Genomic DNA, 23,589 nt, shown 5'->3' with positions numbered 1-23,589 from the left:
CAAAACAAAACAAAAAAACAAAACAGCAACCAGCCAAACAAAAACAAATCAGCTTTACAAAGGTCATTGAAAACCCTGGAAAATGCATTTCCACTTAATTTCTACCATGGTTATAATTATCTGAAAGTAGAACAATGCAAACAATCAAAAACCTCTTAAAGATTAAGTGCATTTCTGTTCTGGGTGAAAGAAAAACACACAAAACAAACGTACAAAAAAGCCTTGTGGCTTTTTTTTGGAATACCTAAGACCTATCTATCTATCTATCTATCTATCTATCTATCTATCTATCTATCTATCTATCTACCCACACACACGCACACACACACACACACACACACACACACACACACACACACACACACACACACACACACACACACACACACACACACACACACACACACACACACACACACACACACACCAGCAGTTCCACTCCTCAACAACAAGTTCATTTGAGGTTTTTGCGGGACCTTGATTGGTTTCTTGCACTGTCTACATAACTACCCCTTCTCCCTTTTTGGCCACCTTTTTATCCCAATACCTCTCAGGCTGAGCTTTCTTTGAAGAGAAAAACCTCCCTGCGCTAGACCATTGTCCTCTACTTGCCTCACTGACAGACACTTTCTTGGCATACGGGGTAAAGAGCTTAGTGGATGGTGCCAAACTGATTTCCTCAGTGGCTTTGCTACTGGTGCTGGCAGTTTGCATGGCATGTTGACAAGAGTTAAAGAGCCAAACTTGATTGCCTCTTTTCCTACTCATTATTAGAGTATTTGTCACAGAGGCGGATGTGATTTTTTTTTAAGTCACAACAACTTATGGATTAATAAGCAACACAACAGTCTTGTGAAAGTGGCGACTTAATCGTCAGCATGCTGCAACGTTTACTGACCTTTCTGTGCCTGTGCTCAGCTTTACAAAGAGAAAGACAATGATAGCAATCACACTGGAATATAGCTAGTTCAGAGTGCATTAGGGCTGACCATTGAGCACATGATTGGTACATGCATTTAACAGATGTCAATTTTTTCATGTGCAGTTTAGGCAAGGAGTTGTTAAACTTAATTGATAGCTGTTACTCTACCAGTTCTGTCCCTTCATCCGTCCCATATCTTTACATTAAAAAGAAAACAATACATGTATTAATACATATGCTAAGATCTGGAAACTCAAAGAACCTGCTAGAATAAATAACGTTTACCTATTTTTCCATGGAAGTTCTTTGCTTTTATTACTCAGTCTCTATGCTATGCATAACATTCGTGTAGTTGAGAAATAACACTGAAGAACAACTGACATTATCTGCTAAGCTGATTAATTTCTTTTCTTTTTGGCTTCACAATATGTTGTGTATTTTTTATTAGGGATGTCTTGATCTGATTGGCAATAACGGATTGGGGCCAAGTTTTGTGTTTGTTAGGTAGTCAGCGATCAGCAAATTCAGATGATCAGTTCTACGTCCAGTTTGATTCAACACTGAAAAGTGGAGTTTTGTATAGAAGTGCAGTGTAGCTGTAGTGATTCATTTTAATCATAGTAAACAGTGAACCAGATGCCCCGAATATGACACTGAGAAAGATCCTATGAGCTTTAACTGCTCCACATAAGATTCTACATAAAGGGGAAAAAATCCAGTTTGAATCTACGTCACCACGATGCTTTGGGTTAGTTGTATGATCCACCATCTCAATATTGTATTTCAGATACCGCCTTCTGGAGCAGTACAACAGAATACACGATGGCCTATTAGATGATTTTAAACAAGATGTGACTATTATTACTTTTATTATTTACTGCTTAGGATCTCTGATGCTTTGAAGTTTGTCCTATGTCACTGCAGAGCTTCACTGCACACTGGATTGATTCTTTCGCTTTTCAGTTAAATCAGGCAGTGTATGAAGGCATAAACAAGATCAGAGACTCGCTGAGATCAGACAAGTCAACATCCAAAAAGTTCCAATTTATTTATTTGTATCAGAGGTCATGCATAAATATCCATCCATGAGGCAAACATTCATAAGTTTGCAAATCATAAACTAACAGATGAGCAAAAATCACAACCATTAACACACAAGAGAAAATACTAGAGAACAGTTGGTGAGTGAGTGAGTGAGTGAGAGAGAGTGAGTGAGTGGACTCAGAGACAGATTAGTTTTACAGTGAGATACAGGTGTGGTGAGTGAGAAAGCAGGGAATGAGGCACGTGCACGTATACTTGTCAATGTTTCGCACAGACCAGTTTCACTAATTCCTGCCAGGAGAATGCACAGGCAAATGTCCACAAGATGATAAACAATTGGGGAATGCCAAAGAACAAATTCAAGTCATTATTCCTAACTTATAATGCAAGCCACAGTCTTCTCACATCTTCAGCAGGTGTTTCCTTGCATTCATACAGGTTTAGATAGAAAATTAATTTTTAAGATACAGCAACCAAGCATCATGGCACCAGGCGGACTTAAACAGAGACAGACACAATTTAAATTCGTCCATCCATCCATCCATCCATCTTTTATACTGTTTTTTTTTTTTTCAGTTCAGGGTCACAGGCTGTTGGAATCAATCCCAGTGAACATTGGACAAAGGCAGAATAGACGCTGGGCAGGACGCTGATCCCTTGATCAGAGGACAACAGAGAAACACATCTTGAAACTTAGCTTTTTGACTTTTCTGGGAAAAGAATGACAGTTTCACTTTCACCCCATGTCCACTTTCAACCACACAGCAGCCTTCCTTATGCTCAACTATTACTCATTGCTCAGGTTATTTTAGTCTAGAGTCACATCTCATGTCTTAACACAACTGAAACAGGTTGAGTCACACCATCCAGGTGCAGAGATTTCTGCTTTTTATGACTCACTTTCTGGCACTGCTCCCATTTGTGTCTGTAACTAAAATGAATTTTTACTCACTGTCTATCCATGCATGTCAGCCTTTGCTTTTTGCGAGAACCCAGAAACAGACATGAACCATAGGAACACCTCAAACAGCATCTTGGCGTTTGATAGCCTGTTAATTAACACAAATGTTAACTCTGCTGAATTGTTCCTAAGTCCGGCAGAAGACATCACTCTCACCAACCTGACTATGGTTTCTCTTGTCATTTTAGGTGCTACCTGTTGGATCGGATCTCTAAAGCAGCCTGGCTGAACCGCTCCAGTATCATTTTTGCAGGGGAGGACAAATGGTCTGTGGACCCTCGTGTGTCCATCGTGTCGAGTGTTGGAGACAAACATGAGTACAGCCTTCAGATACAGAAAGTGGATGTAAGTGATGACGGCCAGTACACGTGCTCCATTCAGAGCGAGCGCAACCCCCGGCCAAAACTTCTCAACCTCATTGTAAAAGGTGAGTTGAAGAGTCCATGTGGTGTTTTACAGACGTATGTTTTCGCTTAACTTGGTCAGTTCCAATAAGCTCTCCTTTCCATTTTTTTCTTCTGAGGGATTTCAGTTGTCTTACACACTCACAGCCTGATCTCTCTTTGTTTGATTTATAGTACAAAATGTTAAAGGATTTCTTTCCTTGTCTCTTTTTGTGTTTTAATGTCTTATTTACCCCTAACTAAACTGAAAGTCAATTTTCTTAGGTAGGGAAAGTGAGGGTTCACTTTATGCCTGTGGGCTGTGTAGCACAAAAAAGAAACCTGTATGTTTAAATGACTAAAGGCAGTCGCGAAGCTTTAATCAGACCTCCTTGGGTTTTGTCACAACAGGCAACGCCATGAAGATTTGATTCTTAGAAGTAGTATTTGTAATCTGTCCTATTACTGGGTTGCTTCATGTACTGCTGCATGGGTTAACAAGTGTTGTAGAAGGAAAAAGCTATTGAGCACTTGAGAGGCTGTCAGAATTAGGTTTCATTGTGGGCATATAACAAGGTCGCTAGGTACATTTGCATTTTATTAGGCATTAAGTAGGTGTTGTGGGCACAAGGCTAATTGACAAGAGTGTCCTAATTGTTACTTGTTAGAATAATAGGGTCATGGCTGAGTTTATATGCTGGTACCTCACACTGTAGGTAAGCAGCTCAAAAAAAACAGCCCCACTAAAATCCATTTTCCACTTGCCATGTCCTGTTTTTAATAAGCTGATAAAAAGCTTTACAGAAAACCTGCCTGAGGAACAACATATCTCTCTCTCTCTTTCCCTCTCTCACTCTCTCTTCCTCTCCCGCTGTCTTTTGTTTCATTAATGAAACTAGTATTTACTTGATATAAAAGTTAAAGGTGGTATGGCTCAAGTTCACTGTTCATAGAAATCATATCAACGGGAAATGTAAACCATATTGCTCTGTTCTAATTCAAATCAAGTCAAGGTTATTAGTTTTTCTAAAGAACATAATGCTGGAATATGCATACCTCCACACAAGCAGTATATTAATAATAGAAGAAGGTAAGGGTCAGGCACACTCCTTGTAGAAGTGTGAGCAGTGATATGTGAAATATGCAAGTGGTAGCAGCTCTCCAGCTGGCGTCTCTGTTATGACATATGGAGAGAGCTTATGAAAGTTATTTTAGTCATACGACCATAACTATCCCTGCAAGTTCTTTTGTTTGGTGTTAACCATAACTGGAAGTATTGGCTTTGTTTGTTTTGTTTTTTTTTTTTTCTTTCTCTGTTCTTGTCTTTTTTTTTCTTTTTCTTTTTTTTTTTTCTTTTTTGTCCACACAAGACGCCTACAAAAACAAATGTTTTCATAAGCAGGAAGAAACAGACATGGCCTGGACAGTGCTTGGATAAACTGTTATTCTGTGTGGTTGCAGTTTTCACTCTTGATGAGAAAGATGTCGTCTCAAGCGCTCCTTCCCTTGTATAAATCACCACTTGAGCAGATCAGTGCTTTGTTGGTCAAAATGTTCTTATTCTCCAATTATTTATTATCAGTATCTTTCTTGCTCTGTGAACTGAGATGTTTGTGTGGCGATTAAGCATTTCGTTGGCATTTTCCTGATAACTGTGCTTATCATTTGGTCATCTCTTCTTTGGTAGCTCATTTTTAGGTTTCAAAATGAGAACCAGTGTTGATTTTAGCAACTGGAATTTTGATACGGATAGTCCAGATTGTCATTCAGTTGTGGTATTACATCTGTGTGAGTTTAGCTGTACAGTGGAGAGATTTTTGAAGTAATTGTTGAGTTTTTTTTTATTGCCATTTTGTGTGTTCTGGTGTTATAATTGTCATACTAATCTATTAGTTCAACAATGGGAATGTTTCTCTTACTACCACTCCAGCCACATTTTACAGGTGTACCCTGTCTGTAAATGTACCTGTGATAAACCGTAATCAGCTGCTTGGCAGGCAGTAATAGTCACTACAGGACCATCATGTTTTCATAGGTGTTGGCTTTCTAAAGAACACTGTGTAATGGGAATCTTACCAGGGGTGTTTCGGGTCACGGCAGCTCGTCACCACCGGCCATATGGCCACAATCAAACTGAAGCTAATGCGCCAGCTGTCAGCGGTATAATATTCTTTGCAATGGCATGAACTCCTGATGGATGTGACCTGGTGGCTATGATCTGGCAACAATTTTGACCTACAAATATGAAGTGTTGTTCACAAATGTAACATCTTTGTATTTTCACTCAGAGATGTTCATGAGTTAGTTAATTGATTTGTTTAGTGTAAAAAAAAAGTGTTTAGATAAAAGCCAGAGAACTCATAAACACAACTTGGTTTATTTTGTAGATAAACATATTTAGACAGTATAAGTCAAACAGTGGAGCAGAAATCCTGTTACAATCACATCATGAAGGGATGTGGTCATAAGAAAAGATAAAAAGTGTTTGCTGATGCGCAAATATGCAATGTTCTTGTTTCTTTTTCTGTTATCAGCTATTAGTACAGCTTGGTGGTATTATGGTGGCATCATCTGTTACTGCTGAGTCATCATGCAAACGCATCTCTATGTGTCTGAGTGTGAACTGCAGGCAGGAAGTCTGTGGAATTTACATATTACTCAATCCAGCTGATAAATGCCAGTGTTCATATCTTTGACAGAGCCCTGTAGAGTCTAAGTAATAATCTTATTACACTGCTTACTTCTCTGCTATTTATTTTCATTGGGCAGCATCATATGTGTGGTGTTATAGCATCTATGTAACTCTCTGCCATATTGTTCTTCAGTTTGTTTACTTTCTCAAAACTCTGTGGACATTGTAACATTACCTGTCACTTGTGTACACATGCTTAAGCCCACTCATGGAGAACAGAGGGATTTCTTTACAGATGAGATTTAGCAAGGGAGCAGCTCTGTCATGTTGCAGGGGCTTGTGGGAATGTGCACTTTTTTTCTTCTCTGCTGAAATGAAAGGAAGACTTGATAAGGAAAAAAAAAAAGAAAATGAAAAAAACACCCAGACACTTTAATCTGGGCTTTTCAGTCCAAGCATACAACATTTATTAATACTGTGACATAAATGTTACAGTTGACATAAAAGGATTTCATGGCACTGGGTTTTTTTTGGCACTTTTTACTTTGCGAGACTGTGCACCATGAGAAGTAACAGGGAAATTGGAGCAAAAAGAGATTACTGTAAATGTATAAAATTGTGCTATGTTCTCAGCTCATTTCAGGTGCTTGGAGGGGTCCTTGACCAGCTTATCCGCCATGCAATTATGCATATCTTATAATGCATGTATACATGCCTGTCGAGGTGGATGAATTTTTTGCCTGTTGTTAGTTGCACACTAAACATCCTTCCTTATCTTCAGTTCAGCTTACTCATCCATCCTTCCATCCATCCATCCATCCATCCATCCTGTTTTCCCACTTTGTTCCCTTGAGATTGGGCTGTCAGAATGAAAAGGAAGAAAGCCGAGTCGTCCCTGTCCCTACAGCTTCATCCAGTTCCTCTTGGCTGACCCCAAGCTGCTCCAAAGCAACCAAAACATAAATTATCCAGTGAATCCTGAGCAACCCTGGGACCTCTCCCAAGTCAGCCGAGCATGTTTCACTAACAACGGCAGGACAGCCAAATCAGATACCTGAATCACTGGTTCTTCCCAAATTGAAGGAGTAGCTGTTTAACTTTTGAATCTCTCCCAGATGGCTGAACTTCTCACTCTGTCAACAAGCGTGAGGCCTGTCATCCTACAGAGAAAACTCATTTTAGCTTCTTGATCCGTGATCCTGTTCTTTCGGTCACGACCGAAGTACATGACCAGTGTGGAAGGGCGAGATGTAGAATAACCTACAGACAGAATATTTTGGCTTACAACTCAGCTCTTTGTTTATAACAACAGTCCAGTGTACACACCATTCCTGCTGATGCTGCAGTGAAGCTGATGCCAGTCTCCGCATTTTTTGTTGCATCACTTTTAAATGAGAACCTAATACCCCTTTCACACTGCAACTAGCGGGTCGACCCGTGTTTTTGACCTGCTAATAATCCCCTTTTGTGTCCTTTCACACTGCCTGCAGACCCGAGTCTAAACCGCCTGCTGGCGTGCCGCGTCGCTGCGTTTTCCCGCGCTGATAGTGTCCCGCGTTGATGACATCATCAGCGCGACGGAGCAAAGCGAAAGTAAACAATGCAGCGGAACACAGTCCCCGTTACCTGTAGACAAATCTCCTCTTCCCCACGGATCCAGAGGAGCTCTCTGGTCTCGCTATCTTGCCAGTACTCAGTTCCGGCCCGGGCTTCACAGGTGCCCTAAGCGAGCCCGAGACGAGCACCCCGTGGGAGCGGTGCCAAGAGTTGTTGAGCGGGTTTGGGGGGGGGGGCGCAGAGCAGTGCTCACTCGGGACACAGAGCGTCGGGGCGCCCCTTGTACGGTCACCCCCCCCCCCCCCCCCCCCCCCCCCCCACCACCCCCCACACACACACACACACACACACACACACACACACACACACACTGTGCGACATAGCCACGCTGCGTCGATGTCATCACGTAAATTACCGCGTCGACTCGCGCCTGCCTATCACACTCCCTTTCGCCCCTCCCTCTATAAAGCTGATAGTAGCGACCCGCTAAAAACCTGCATCGATTGCAGGGTTGAAAAACCCGGGTCTAATGCCGAGTGGACCCTTTCACACTGCCATGAGGAGCCGATTAATTAGCAGGTTTAAACGGGTTTTTTGGCCAGTGTGAAAGGCGCTTTAGGTACACTTCTTAAATGTGTCCAGCTGTAGAAGGTTTTCTCTGGCGGTCTGTAGAGAACATGCCGTCTTTTTCCATGCAATAACCATGGACTCAGACTTGCAGGTGCTGATCAATATCAGTTTGAAATAACGGCAGAGTGGTGCACCACATCAAACCACATAAGAGGATATGAGGCTTTTTTCTCAGCAGCCACATTTCTAGAGGGCCCTTATTATGTGAGCAGTGGTGAAGCAACTGGATTCTCAAGTTACTATCACACTTTTTAAGTTATGAATCACATGCTGCTGTTGTTGTTATGGCAGCTTCCCTGTCATCTCTAAGAACCTCAGTGTGATATTTTTCTGCCTCAGAGGTCTTATTACCCCAGCAAATTAGACAATTGCATTTGCACTTCTGCCCCCTCTTTAAAAGCCACTTTTGCATTGCAGTGCCCCTGAGAAGGAGGGGCTAATTTAATATATATGTTTTATATCTTGAGGCAAAGCAGCCCATTATAAAGGTGTCATCCCAGCATCACACCCTTAATTTTGTTGGTAGTTTGCACATTTACAATATGCCATTTTGTTCCTGCCAAAATGATGGTTTATTTTTGCAAAGTCTTCACCAAAAGCAGTGATCATCAGGCTGTCAGAGTCTGCTGGATTACCTAAAGGGTCCCAAGTGTCATCCAGGTAGATCTGGGCAGATAGGAGCTAAGCACTTACAGCCTCCTTTAAATACGTGATTTAACACGATTGAACTGAATGCCCTCTGCCTTGTGGCGATGCCAGGGATTATTGAGTAAATCTGAAATGTCCTGACCATTACCCACTGCATGTGTCATCTGCTGGTATTATTTTCTTTACCATGTTGCTCGTTTTCATCTGCATATTTTTGTTCTCACAGTTCCTACACTGACCTATATGCGTTCTATCGCAACTGTTATCTAATGTAGAATCCAGAGGACTGAGAGATTGGTATCAGGTCCCACCCGCCCTCCTGCTCATCACATGGCTGTCCTCACTACTCAGCTGCCATTCTTTTCCTCCTGCTCAGTTAATTAAGATTGTAGATGTGATAATGCATTAAATATGCAGAGCACCTCTCATCTAAGAATATCTCATCATAGCGAGGGAGGGAGACAGAGACACATTTCCCTTCACCGTCAGTGGGGCTCACTCGATTGGTGGGAATATATTTTGAGCTTTCGTCCCTGCAAACGTAAAGTTTGTAAGTTGTAAGTTACACACTAAAAAAGTTGGGTTGTTTTATTAACCCAATCGCTGGGTCATGAAATCGGTAACCCAATTTGGGCTATTACAATCCGTTTGGAGTTATTTGTTGCAACTCATGTGTTGGGTTGGAGTCCATCAGACCCACTGTTAGATTGTCAACGGGTCCGTGTGTCACTTCCGTCTCTGCAACACAGAAGAACAGAAATGGTCCTCTGGTTCTCTGATGCAGTACAGGGTTGTGCTTATTTACATTACATATCTAATTCACCTGACTGTGCGTCGTCATGTCATCATGTCATGTCATTCACAGAAATATTTGCTTGAGCGAGCGCCCTCCATGTAGTTAGCATTAACAAAATAGTTAGCTAACGCGTGTAGTTCGCTAGTTAAACCATGTATAATGATTGCAAGCTGTCGGGGCAGCTGTGGTTAAGTGGGAGTGCCATCACCTTACAATCGGGAGGTTGTTGGTTCGACTCCTGTCTTCCCCCTGTCTGCATGTGGAAACCCCCAGCTCTGCGTAAAATAGCACCACTGCCTTGTGGTCGTCACGGGAGTGACAAAGGCTAAGGGAGACCCCTGTACATAAAAATCCGGAGTGGAGCCCCGAAGGTAGTTGGTCCTTGCATTGCAGCACCTGGGATCTGTTGACTGGGCATATCAGTTCCTCCATTAAAAACTATGCCCTGGCTTGTCCATGATCTCTCTCAAGATTGACCTCATTGAAAAATCGACGGACTGCTTAAAAAGAAAAAGAAAAAAAAAAAAAAAAATTGCATTGCCAAGTAGCAATTGAATTTTAAAAGGGTTTGAAAATTAGCTGTTTACAAGATCAGCATATTAATTTAATTTATCTATGAATCGAAATTTTTTGGAAGACTAAACCAATGTGCTTAGTTGAATTAACACAGAATTGTAGTTAATTTGACCCAGAATTTGGCCACATTCAACCAGTATATACTATGGTAAAATTGACCCAGGGCTGAAATTAATTTGATGCAACAGTTGGATTAGACATGAGCAGAATATTCAACCCAATCATATGGTACAATCGACCTGGACTAACATTGATTTGACCCAATGATTGGATTAAATCTGTGAACCCATCTGTTGGGTTAAAAAGACCAACCCATTTTGTTGAGTAAAAATAACTACTGTTGGGCTGGTCCAATATTGATTAACTGTTGGGTTAAAAAATAAACCAATTTGAGTTGTTTTTTGCCATTCATTTTTTAGGGTGTGGACTTGTGCATTCATCCAGAGAAATTACTGTTTAGTTAATTGTAATTTGAATCAGTGCTTTTTCCCGTCATTTGTGTTCTTCTCATCATTTCGTAGTTGCATACCCTTACATTAAAAAGCTATATGCAGTAGCTTGCAAACCTGGCTTTTCATAGTGCTATGTTTTCTCTGTTCCTAACATTGTAGCACAATATAACACTCTATATCAGTTTTTTTAAAGCCATGTGATTTCCTTGTACTTCATAATTACATGGCAGGCTGTGATGTGTTTATCTATCACATGAAAGTATAATAATGTACTATTGTAATATGACAAAAAGTAGAAAAGTTCAAGGGGCATGAATACTTTTATGAATCACTTTATTTATGAATGCGTACAGATTTTTTGTGTGAATAAACAGAATGCCCACCATAACCTTTTTTTTCAGTCCTTGTAGTTAAATTTTGTTTTCTCTACTCCCCAAAAATGTGTTGTGAAACCTTGTATGTGATAAAAATGCTCTGGGCATTATTGTAGATCAACGCGAATCCTCAGTAAAACCTCCCCCACACCCATGCAGTGAGTCAGTGTAGAAAAAAGTGTTTTTCGGTGAGAAGTGAAATGGAGGGTTAAACCTCCAGGCCTGAATTAATCCACAAATTCAACAGTTGTTCATCTTTCATTAAAATCAAGGCTACCTGATATTTTCTCATTCGCCATTTTAACTTACCGTGGGATGGCCCTGGACGCTGCTATCACATTACTAATTCACTGCATTTGCATTCAGCTGATACAAAAACAAACATCTGAAGAAGTTGCTGTTCTAACTGAGAAGCATTTTTACTAAATTACCAAAGGATCAAAATTATTTCTTAAGTGTATGAAGGTATTGGTGAAATTGATTCCTCAGATTTCACCACCAGGATAGCCTTTGTTACAGCTGCATTATTGCTGAATGATCAAATTAAGACAGTTTAACAGTTTGAGCTGTATAAAATATACCAAAATATCCATCCACATTCCAAATAGGTCATGGGGCAGTGACGCAAATTCAAGTATTAAGGTAATAAATATAGATTGGGATCTTTGACCTTTGCTGATTCTGCATGAAACATAGTTGGACATTGTGTATGCGGTGTATTGAATCAAACCCTCAACACTGTGAGGGCATTACTGTTCGTTGGAACTGTTCGCACAATACCTCTGTATGAAGGCTCTCAATTGCATAATAATGCATAAAACACTGTTCATTTATTCACAATTGCAGGAGAAAGTGTTGAGAGAATATGAGTGTGTCTAAAGGAACAGATTTGCCATTATGGCCCCTGACATTTAGTTAGTCACTAATTATTTGTGTGTGTGTGTGTGTGTGTGTGTGTGTGTGTGTGTGTGTGTGTGTGTGTGTGTGTGTGTGTGTGTGCCATGATGTGTTTCCACATGCATGCGGCGTGCGTCTTCCTGTATGTGTGTGTTGGCGAGTGTGTGTTTGCGCTCCGCTAATGTGAGTCCTCATCATGGAAATAGCTGATATTAGCTATGGTTAATTAAAACGAGTAAGGACAAAGGTCAGCCTCTCAGCTCTCACGTCTCTCTCCTCCAGAGAGGGAATAGATGCAGCCTGTGAAGAGTCTAACCTGGACATTTATATTTGGGCTCCTGGAATGGTCTTTCCCAGTAAAGGTGCTTCATATAAAGGTCAGCTATGCATTGTCACGATCCCTGCTTTTATCACGCCACATTTGGTTCAACCACTGTTGCTTGAAATGTCAGTTTACCCAGTCTCTGATTCAGATCTTCTAATAAAAAAAAAACCTTAATTGACTCATATATGTTAGTTATGGGTGTAATTTACTAGCAGTAATACTGAGTGATGGACTGTTTTTCCTTTGAAATGCTTGTTTTAGCACATACAGTGAAACAGGCATCAGATGAAGCAATGGTGTTGATTTATATTGCAAAACGTCGATTTACTCACACAAAGTTTTCTTGGATCCAATCCCAGTTTGATTGTCCCACCTTTTCCTTGTTATTCTTTACATGCCTGCACTTGAGGATAACATTAGATTATTGGGCTGGACACTTTTATCTGTGTTGTCTTTCACTGATGCTGATAGCCGCAAATATTGAGTCAAGTACTGCAGGCTGCCATCGACCAGGCTTTCTAAAGATGGAAACAACTGGCTTATCCACTGATCAGCCATAACATTATGAGCACCTGCATAAAATTATGGATATGTTTCTTTTGCTTCCCATATGCAACAAACTGTGATATATATAGGTTTGTGTTCAATGCGTCTTTATCACTGGTAGGACTGTCAGATGAGTTGAAAAGTTAATGTTCATACTGCAGTTACCTATTTGAAACGTGTCTGTGGGCACACTCCAGATAATTTTATGTATTTGCCTTTTGATAAAACATCTATATTGATTTAATTTGTGCCGTGCCTACTGATCATGAAAATGGAGTTCAGCCGCTGGCACAGCCATCCTAATACACACCAGATCACTTAATGAGGAGCAGCATGTGGACGTAACTTGGTTTTATTGTGGATTGTAAAGTCATATACAGTGACTCTTTGTGGACTTTGTGAAAAACAGCTGCATGTCTCTTCAATGGCAACAAACCTTTTATGTGAACCGGACATCAGATTCATTCTAACTGAGTGAGCTTCGAGCTCATGTCTGTTGTATCACATCGCCGTATCATCCTTCATGGACTAAATGGTAACGGTAAATACACTACGCTTGTAAAGCACTTTTTAGACGGTTTGAGCAGAGCCCAAAGCACTTTACACTGCATATCAAATTCACCCATTCACACACACATTCACACACCAGTGGAGACGTCTGCCATGCATCCATCGAGGAGCAGGAGCAGTTCAGGGTTCAGTTGGACATATGTTCAGGGCGAGATGGAGAATTAACAACCTTGCAGGTGTGAGATGATCACTCTAGCAACTGAGCCACCGTCACCTCTTGCACAATTTTTCAGCAAAAAAGAGAGATGAAGAAAAAAAGACAATGCCAAAGCTCAACTGTTAAATGCAGGAGACACATGTGCTGCTGAATATTTAGTTTTTTTGAAAAAAGAAAAAAAAAATCGGATCAACATATGCGTATATTTCTTTTGTGCAGTTTGAAGAGCTTGAACTTGTGTGTAGGTGTCAAATGAATTAACAATTCCTCACCACTTTTTTTTTTTTTTTGCACTTTATTTTTCTTCTTGTCAGGTGCTGCTAATCCAACTTATGAAGCTTGATGTTTGTGAAAGACATTCAGCATTTATAAATCACTAACACTGTGTGTGACTGAAACACAGCTTGTTTTTTATAAATATTTTATTTTTCAAGCAGCTTTTTTTTTGGATTATTTTCATCTTGATTTATTCTCATGTGAAGTCCCTGCTGCTACTTTATATGAAGCACTACTGTTGATCCAGTCAATAGTCTTAAGAAAAACCACAAACCAAATGAGAAACGTGTACTACAGATTAAAGTGGTCATCAACCTCAAATAAATTCACATTTTCAGGATGCTTTTAGAAGAGCATAATCAAATATAACACAACCCCCCCCCCCCCCAAAAAAAAAAAAAAAACACAATTCAACTTTCTCTTTCCACTTTACCTCTTTTTCTACCTCCTCTGCCTTTTTTCACATGCTAGATGATAAGAGACGCTGCGGTCTTCCATAATCTGAGCAAGGGACAGCATGCAGATATTAAGTAAAAATGGTCTTAGAATAAACCCTTGAGGAACCCCACATGTGATCTTTGTCTGCTCAGACTCATAATTAACAACTGAGACAAAGTCTCTTTCTTATAAATACGATTTGAACCAGTTTCGCACAGCAGCAGGATGTCCCACCCGCTGCTCCATTCTGTCGAGCAGGATGTCTGGATCAGCTTTGTCAAATGTAGCACTGAGATATTGTTTTGCATCTTAAAAATGCAAATCTTTCAATGATTTTTACAAGAAATTGAAAACTTTATCTGGACCAGTAGTTATTTATTGTTGAAAAATTCAGGTTAGATGTTTATTTAGAAGTGGTTTTATTACTGCAGTTTTTAAATCTTGGGGAGAACTGCCCCCAGCGGAACAGAGTCATTCATAATCTGCAATAAATCTGGAGCTATACAATGAAAAACATTTTGAGAAAATATAATAAAAATGTAGGCACGGTATCAAGGCAGCATGTTGTGGATTCCAGCTGTAAAACAGTTTCTGTCAAATTGTGTAATCTCGAAGGGGAAAATGTTAAAGATTGACTGGGCCAAAAGATGGCTCGGGGATCATTATGTTTTCTGAAGGGGGGGCACAGATTGTTCGTCTTCCTTTTAATATTTGTTTTTTTCTGTGAAAAAGGCTGCAAGTCATTGCGTGACTTGATGGACAGCAGTTCAGGAGGGAGTGGTGCTGTGGGGATTGTCAGTATGCCTACAACATAAAACAGTGTCCGGACATTAATACTGTTTCTATTGAGAACCTCTTAAAAAAATGATTGCCTTGCATCTTTCATTTCCTCCTTGTAGATGTGAATACTCTCTTTGTAGGTGTTGTAATGAACCTGGAGATCAAAGCTTCTGAAATAAAATATGACTAAATTTAGTAATAACATTTGATGACCTGGTTATTATTATTTTTTCTTTACATTGTGAAATATTTTCTGTATAAATCAACAACATTATCTGTGAAATAAGAAATCATTTGGAAGCTGTGAAATTTGAGCAGTGCTGGGGAAATTAATGAGTTAATATCGCTTTAGCACATTCATTGATTGATGCCGTCATTAAAAAGTTAGTCCTGTTGTATGTTTTGTGTTTTTTTTTTTTTTTTTTCTTTGTTTTAACCACTATTGACTCTGAAGTCATTTACAGACTGGAGGCTTTGTAGCAGTACCGACTAGTGATGAGTGTCATAGGGCATGTAAACCAAAGTGAGCCTTTGCATAATGCTAACCGCTGTAGACCTAACCTGAGCCACGGTCTAAAGTAAGTGGTGCTGCCAGGTTGAAGGTTGTTATCACCTGAGTATTTGGAGTCGTAGTAATCACTGAAATACAATACACACCGTAGGTGAAACAACCACCTGTCCTTACAGGCAGAACACATGCTGTGTGTGTGGCTTCCCTTTGTACGGGGTGCCTCATTTTCATCAACAAATGAGATGCAATTATATGCCACTAGGGAGCCTCCTGTACATCACGCAACCCCAAATGCTTGCTTGCAAACTTTCATGTTTACAATATCAATGCAGAGGAGGAGGCAACGAAAAGGTGTTCAGAATTACTGTACAACTGTTGTTGGTGCCCAACCCTGTTCCTAGTTTGACTGATTTAGCTCTCGCCCTGCTTCAACACGAGTGAATCTAATGATTCTGTCCTCACCAAGCGCGGAGCCAAGCCCGGTAATGAGCCCTGCAGTGCAGGCAGGTGTGCACAGTCCTGTACAATGCCACTTTCGAATGGTTTTTCTAAACATTGACAATAAAGACTATTTCATTCTAATCTGTTCTATTCTATTGTATTCAGAGCAAGGGAGAAAAAGTCCCAAACAGGAAGTGGGGCTTTACTCAAATGGGGAAATTTAAAAATAGCAGCCTGTCTGTAGATCGCCACCATGGTTTCATTGTGTGTGTGTGTTTTTTTTTTTTTTTTTTTTTAAATTCAGAATTAGTTTACTCTGAATTAATTATTGAAGAATTAAAGTACTCTCCTTTGCATTTACATGGTAAACATGTGTATTCACTTTCATTCAATTCCGTTTTAACTCCCGGGATTGGGAAATTTTCTGATTTTCTGGTTGGACAGCTGGCGGAAGTTATGAATTTATGTAAACAGCCTACAGTTCCTGCTGATAACATGTTTTTATTTTCAAATGTGATCTTTCAAATTGAATTTTACTACTTATTTCTGGGGCATGTTTTGAAAGTTAAATCTTAAATGTAATTTTATTTTTCATTGTAGTCAAGCCACAGAATAAGCAGTCAAAAATGAAGATGAAAATGCAGTATGGATGAATGATTATTCATTTATTTTTAAGTCAAAAAATGCAGTTTTATTCTGAAATTGAAAAGAAAAAAAAAACTTTGTGGTAATACATTTGATTTTGATTTTTACTCCATAGTTGCTTCCATGCAAATTGGAGAATGCATGCACAAATTGAAGTAATCTCTCTCACACACACGTTTTGAGATGCAGATACAAATCTGTTTGCATACAAATTTGAGTATGCATGCAAAAATCACAGTGCAGTAACACAAATTTCATCACACAAAAAATGTATTTAAAAAAAAAAATCACATTTGTCTTTCAGCTTACTGTTGCAGCGTTCTGTTGTCATACAGTGCCCTGTGGTTGATATGCTATAATACTTGGATATGTGAATGGCTTTATAATATAAGGAAAACAACCCCCCAAAAAATGTTACTTTTACTCTGGAAAATATGAAAAATAGTTTGAAAGTGTAGGAAATCTAAATTCAGGTTCTTATTATTTTTTACTAGTAGTGTTAGTTCATGGCTTTTATGGTATTTCACAGCTGGTTCTCGGAGGTGTAAGTCACAACAGTGATATGGGTTATTTCATTTCCACAAGGATCTGGACCTGGCCTTTTCGCTAAACAACGCTGCCTTCAATAACTGTGTGATGGCTGTAAAACAGATTTGCTTGAAGTGAAACACTGGCAGACATCTCAGATACACTGGCCTTAATTGGGCAGATAAATATCACAAGCTGGGCTTCCTCGCCCTACAGCACTATTGCATACATCACCCCGAATGCAGACTGACCACCAGCAGTAGGGTGCCGCCTGCCTGTCTCATGCCTGAAATTTATCTGGTGCCTGAAGTGCAATTAAAGAGCAAGGAAGAGATTTCCTCTCTCAGTCTGCTTCCTTCTCTTGTAGCTGTATCAGGATCCGGTTGCAGAAGCCGTCCTGCTTTGTCAGAGAGTCCAGTGGTCATCTTTATTTATAGCGCTGGAGTGAGCATGACATAGGATGTATTATCAAAGATACAAAGCGCCGGCAAATCAAGGAGGGGACTCTCATTTAAAGTGATCTGACTCACAGTTGTTGTATGTGAATATCATTATGACTCCAGAGTAACAATGTAAACAAACACACTGACATCCGTATCCTGCAAAGGAGCTGAGGGTTCTTGTTTAAAATAATAAGCAATTTATTGAATATTCATGACTTTGGCCTTTCCAAAGTCCTGAGCGGGTAAGAATTGCCCTGTATCACCTACGTGTTGTTTTGTCTGAATCTTTGACTCCCAGCCCATAGGGCAGACCGTGAAGCAAAGCAGTCGACACAGAGCGCCATCAGAGAATGAATGTGACATCTGACACATACAAACGACAATAATACGCATGCTGTATGCAGCATGCCAGCAGCTTCTGGGTCTGTGGGTGTGCTCCGTTGCTGTTACCACACACACGTACTGAAATCCTAAGACTATTCTCTAAACCTCTGAATTCTTGGGCGCTCACTGCTATTTATCATGACTCATCGATGAGGGGAAAAAATCAGGGCTGAGAGACAAGAAAGAAGGAGACAGTCTGGGGGAAAAAATGCTTTAAAACCCAGATTCCATAAAATATCTTTGTTCCTAGACTGCTTCATTTTTTTCCTCAAAATTTGGGTGTATTTCCTTTTTGCATCACACCACCAAACTACATTATCATATTTTAAGTTAATAGTTTAATGTCATCACAAACTGATGAAGTGCTCTCATGGTGTTGTGTTCTTTAGAAGTCCAAATGAGAAAATGTTGAAGGGCACTCATCAAGACTATCAAGAATACTTTGAGAAGTATTTAAGTGGGATAGTTTCCAGGGTTTCCGCTATGAAAAAAAATGGCACCGGACAACGTGACCGGCAGGTTTTCAATTTACCGGACAAGCGTGGGGGGGCTCAAACAGCGGAGTCCCGGACTGCTCCCCAATATGACAATTAGGATCCGCACCTTGACAGCGACTATAACATTTGGGCACTATAGGGCTCTAACCCTTTCTCCTCTGGACTATTTTGTTTAGTAAAGAAGTCTTTAAGTTCCGCCTGTTTCGACATGTGTCTCCCGCTGTATTGTTGTTGTACTGCGCGCTTTGTCGGAGTAATGAAACACGTGCTACAAGTTTAGTTCCGCCTGAAAAAAAAGTTTTGATCCACATAGACCACGCCTATTCATAAAAGATAAGATTTGGTGTTTTATTGTTGTTGTTTTTTAATAAAATGACGTGGAAATTAACTTTTTTAATTTAAACTTTGCTTGGAGGGAATATTCAAATAAAAATTGAGCTTGGAGGGAATATTTTTCACCAGACATTTTGACCGGTGGTGTTAAAACACGTCGGAATTCGGCAGATTTTACCGGTCAAAGTCCGGTAATTACCGGATAACGGAAACCCCGAGTTTTTGAGCTTGACAAAATAGTTTCTACACCTTTTGCATTTAAATTGTCTGCAGCAGCTGGAGAATTTCAAAGCATCTCTTTAAATTACAGTTAATGTTTTCGGACGGTGGTCATTTCATATATTGAATGCCTGATTTTTGTCTGGCTAAAAAAAATAAACTCTGCTTACTTTGTTTTATCCTGCGTTAGGCTTTGATTTACCAGTTGGCTTGAAACTGTTGGATAGAGGTTTTAGATCTTGCCCACATGGTTTTAAAATAAAAGACAGCAACCACAGATTGACCTAGCTGCTGTAACAATGTAACTCCAGAATGCTTTGTGTTGCTCTGTGAACATTATCTAGTACTGAGAGCAGTGAAAAAGTAGTATTTTCCTTCTTTTTTTAGGTATGTTAAGAATTGGCTAATGTGAACTGCTGCATAACAATGTGGAGCAAAAAAAAAAAAAAAAAAAAAAAAAAAAGAAAGAAAGTAAAACAGCAAAAAGAGTTCCAACAGAGTAATGCAGCAAAACCCACTAAGCCTGTTTCAGTTTTGACTGACAGGTGCCACCATCTGTAAAATTAGAAAATGTAGCATTTATACCTTCCCTTCATTCAGAGTTTCAGGGAAAATTATTGGTTACACTACTTAATGCCTCCCCTTGACAAAGGAACCCTGATCAGACAAAAAAAAAAAAAAAAAAAGTGAGCATTTGAGTAATATACATTATACTCCTTTGAAAATTTGAAGGTCATATTGCCACATACTATATATGGCAATAATTGGGAGCATGCAGTTTTAGAAAACAATCAGTGGCACAAAATGAGGTATTTCCGTGACGGAGATCACTTCCAGAGGATGCGAAGTGATGAGCAAATGGCCAGTAAAGAGCAGAGCTCAACTCCTGCTGAGCCACGCTCCTTCCCTCTGACTGGATGGAGTGTGTGTCTGCTGCTGCCAACGGCTTTCTCCCCATTAATCATGACCTGCATTCTAAAGATTGAACTCTGACCTTTTAGCACTACATCAAGGCCTGATGACAGATGGAGACAGAGCTTTGTATTCTCACATCAAATCATCCAGACACACACACACACACACACACACACAGTGACCATAGGGAACACACATGCATACTCACGCACACACACCGGGTTTATATGCGCAGACGATGCCTCATTGCAGTGATCATTTGCTCACTGACTGATACTTTGTAGGTATAAAGCAGAGCGCCCTCTGACATTATGCGGCGCTTCCTCGTGACAATAAACTATTTGAAATAAGCGAGCCTCTTGCATGAGCGCGCCTATCAAAGACACTTTGTGGCCACACAGCTAATTGAAAAACTAGTGATCATCCTCGAAAGTGAAGGGAGAGTGGCCCATGTAGAGGAATTTTGTTTATAAGGAAGATACTGTGGCTGAAAGATGCTGATTAGCATGAATAAATTAGATAGCTTATCTTTGAATTACATGCCCAGTGCAGCTCTCCCATTGAAGATTAATTGCCTCTCACAAGGTATTTTCGAAAAGTTCATTCTCATCAATTGATTTCCCCTAATTCATGAATTCCCCAGAAGTGCATGAAATTGGTAACAAGCTCTCCATAATCATGCTTTGTGCATCGTTAACCTCAATGGCAATTACTCATCATATGTATCGGTTCTGACATTTGTGGAAGCATGTTATTTTTGCACCATTAGGTCATGACAGGAAAATTATCATAAACTAATGTTTAATTACAAGTTGAACAGAAATGATATCATAGTTACCTTCCACTTCTGCAAGAAACAAAACCTTGATTTCAGCTTTCTTGTGGTTTCCAAACATTCAATCTTTTAATGGTTTTCAACCCATTTCTGCATAATTTTCTTTTTCAAACATGTGCATATAATGATGCTAATGGAGTCATTCACAAACATGATCTGCATTCATTTTCTTCATTTTGTGCTCATTTTTCCAGCTCTGGTGGGTACATACCTTTCATCGTTCCCTATAAAAGTTAATGTGAATTATTGGACACCTGTTTTTCAAAATACTTTTTACAACAGAAGTATCTTGTTTGAGTATCCATGCTATTGCTTTAGTCAAGAGAGAGAAAAAAAAAATCACGTTGATCTTTACCTTCATTATCATGCACTACTGTTTATTATACTGTAGTATCGTATTGCATTAGTACGATACTACAGTACATGCCAAAGTAGGTTTCTACCATCCTTGCATGCCGTCCGTCCATTTTGAGCAGTTTGGGGGAGTCAGAACTTAAACCTTTGCACCTGTAGTGCGTGGCACTTGACGTATGTTTATTTCAAACACACCAATCTCTGCTGCAGTGGAAGCCAGCCCAGCGTCTGACACCCGGCATATCAGTACTGTACTGGTTTTCCCACACCATCACACGTTATCATCGGACCCTCAGGCAAATTCCTGCAGTACATTAATAGGCTAAATCACTATATTCATCATACATAATGGTACCATTATGGAATAACATTTATCAGCTAATGTGCACTTGCCAGGAATCTATTTGTGTCTTTGGTCGTTTGCTGTCTGCTTCCACGTCTCACATCTCAATCCTTTATGAACCTACTGAGCATTTTAGCCACAAGGAGATCTCAGAGTATGAACAGATGCCAAAAACAGACAACCAATAAGAGCTGATGAGGTTTTATGTCTTGGCCCTTCCATTCCAGCACTTAGTCCACCTCCTCTATTGCTGCTGGGCTCAAATAAATGAAGAGAGAAAGAAAGGATCCTTTTTCTGGAACATTTTTTATTGCTTTTTATTATTGGTGTTTTGTTGTGTGGACTTTTCTGTTAAAAATTATTGAGATTGATATGTCAAAAAAAAAGAAAGAAAAAAACACTGTGGGTATGACAAGTGATATCAGAGGTAAAACTAATTTGTCTTTCAAAGTTTGCAGGCTAAAAGTCAAGAACAGCGAACACTGCAAGCACCTCAGCACTAATTTGAAGGACTGACGTTTCCAAACCCACAAAGGTTATAGTTTTTTCAGAGGCAGTAAAAAATGCCATGTCTAATAAGGACAGATTTTGCTTCCTACTTAGGTGAAGTTTTCCCATATATGAGTGCTACAAATTATCTATGCCTGGTTTATGACACTGCAAATGGCGGTAATCCCTTTGACTAATATAATCTGTCACTGTTTATGTTTATTCTCTGTGCCTAACACCTAATTAACAGACTGGAAGCCAGGTCTTTTTGTTACACGCAGTTAGGAAAGAGAAATGAAAACCTTGTGGAGTTGCTGTGTAGGAACTGTCTCATTATAGAGGTGTATATTAAACCCAAGAAACACACGAAATATTCTCTAAGAAATTTGAAATTTGTCTGAATTAGTGTCATCTCAACAAGCTGCACACTGGAAAAGATATGCAGTTTTTTCCCTTCAAATCTCCCCTTCAGATTTGCACGATTTCAAACAATGCTGAAAAATAAATCTTCTATCTGTGTCTCATTACAAAATGCAGTTTCATGCAAATTAAAGATTTGTACTCAGTTCAGTTCACATTTTTGCTGTCATCAAACTGTAAATTTGTCTGGACAGAGATGGTTCTCTTTTTCGTTTCGCTTCTTCTCCTTTCCTGTCTATCTCCCAGTTTTGCCTTCGTCGTCACTCATGTCCTTTACAGCTTCCCAACTTTGTGCTCTAATTGGAGAGTTTGATGGCGGTGGGTTTAGTCGGTAATGGGGTCCTGCAATTTGGTAGCAGAAGTCATCCAGGAGAGGGCTGTCACAATTCATAGAAAAGCCCAGTTATGCGAATCCCACTGCAACTCCAGAAGAAAACCCCTGCATTTTAATAGTGCAACTGTAAGCACTTCCGTAATTCAAGGTGGCGTCATTAGAGGCTTATTTATTCACCCGAGGCATCTGCCAGGAGTGAAATGATGCCACCCAGATCAGTTGAGGCAGCTCACTCTCGGTGCCTCCTGCAGGGCGAAAGAAGGGAAATTAGAGCAGAATGGGCAAACATGACAATCATTACATTGTTAATGAATTAGCACATAAAGAGAACAAGAAGGAGTGGAAGTGGTACTGAGGGAAGGGTTACAATGTTCTGTTTTACACAGGATTCCACAATCAGGGCTGCTTCTGCTCCAACAGGTGATGGAGGTGTAACAGTGATAATATGAAGCACTCATAGAAAATCACCATGAGCAGAAAAATGATAGATAGCTAGATAGCTAGATAGATAGATAGATAGATCTTGCAGTGGGTTTTGTAAGGTTTTTCCAGCAGCTCTGCAGTCGACACAGCAATGCTTTAAAGACTGATAATCAGCATCAGCATGAATAATTTGCACTTTAGATTCAACCACTCTTTCTCTAACCTATTTAAAGTCACTCATTGCATTCGATTGGAGCAGCATGGATTTGAAAATAAATAGATTTAGACTTTTGAGAGATAAAAAAAAGTCATTATGTGTTACTGTGTTTTCTTTATTGTTTGTATTTTAACTGAAATTCACAAATTGTCAGTGAAATTCAGGGGTTTTCAAAGTGTGGACGGTTATGGCCAACCCACAACCTAAAATACTTTGCCACCAGTCCACATTTTACCGCAATTATCGTTTTTATCTTCAACTAATCCTCCATGTTCTGGTGATGCCAGCAGTACA

At 39.8% G+C, this 23,589-nt stretch overlaps 1 protein-coding gene across 2 annotated transcripts in view; it reads left to right on the top strand.

Annotated features, from left to right (window-relative positions):
- LOC115381193 (neuronal growth regulator 1-like) overlaps positions 1–23,589 on the top strand; it is a 144,460-nt gene that overhangs the window by 43,478 nt on the left and 77,393 nt on the right. For both annotated transcript variants that reach the window (XM_030082459.1, XM_030082458.1), the window contains exon 2: positions 3,116–3,354. In XM_030082459.1, the coding sequence (XP_029938319.1) occupies positions 3,116–3,354 (239 nt within the window). The remainder of the gene's footprint in view (positions 1–3,115; positions 3,355–23,589) is intronic.

The sequence above is a fragment of the Salarias fasciatus genome, chromosome 23 (assembly GCF_902148845.1).
Source record: "Salarias fasciatus chromosome 23, fSalaFa1.1, whole genome shotgun sequence".
NCBI classification, from domain to species: domain Eukaryota; kingdom Metazoa; phylum Chordata; class Actinopteri; order Blenniiformes; family Blenniidae; genus Salarias; species Salarias fasciatus.
Note: the sequence above shows the minus strand (reverse complement) of the source record. Positions and strands in the feature narration are given on the sequence as shown.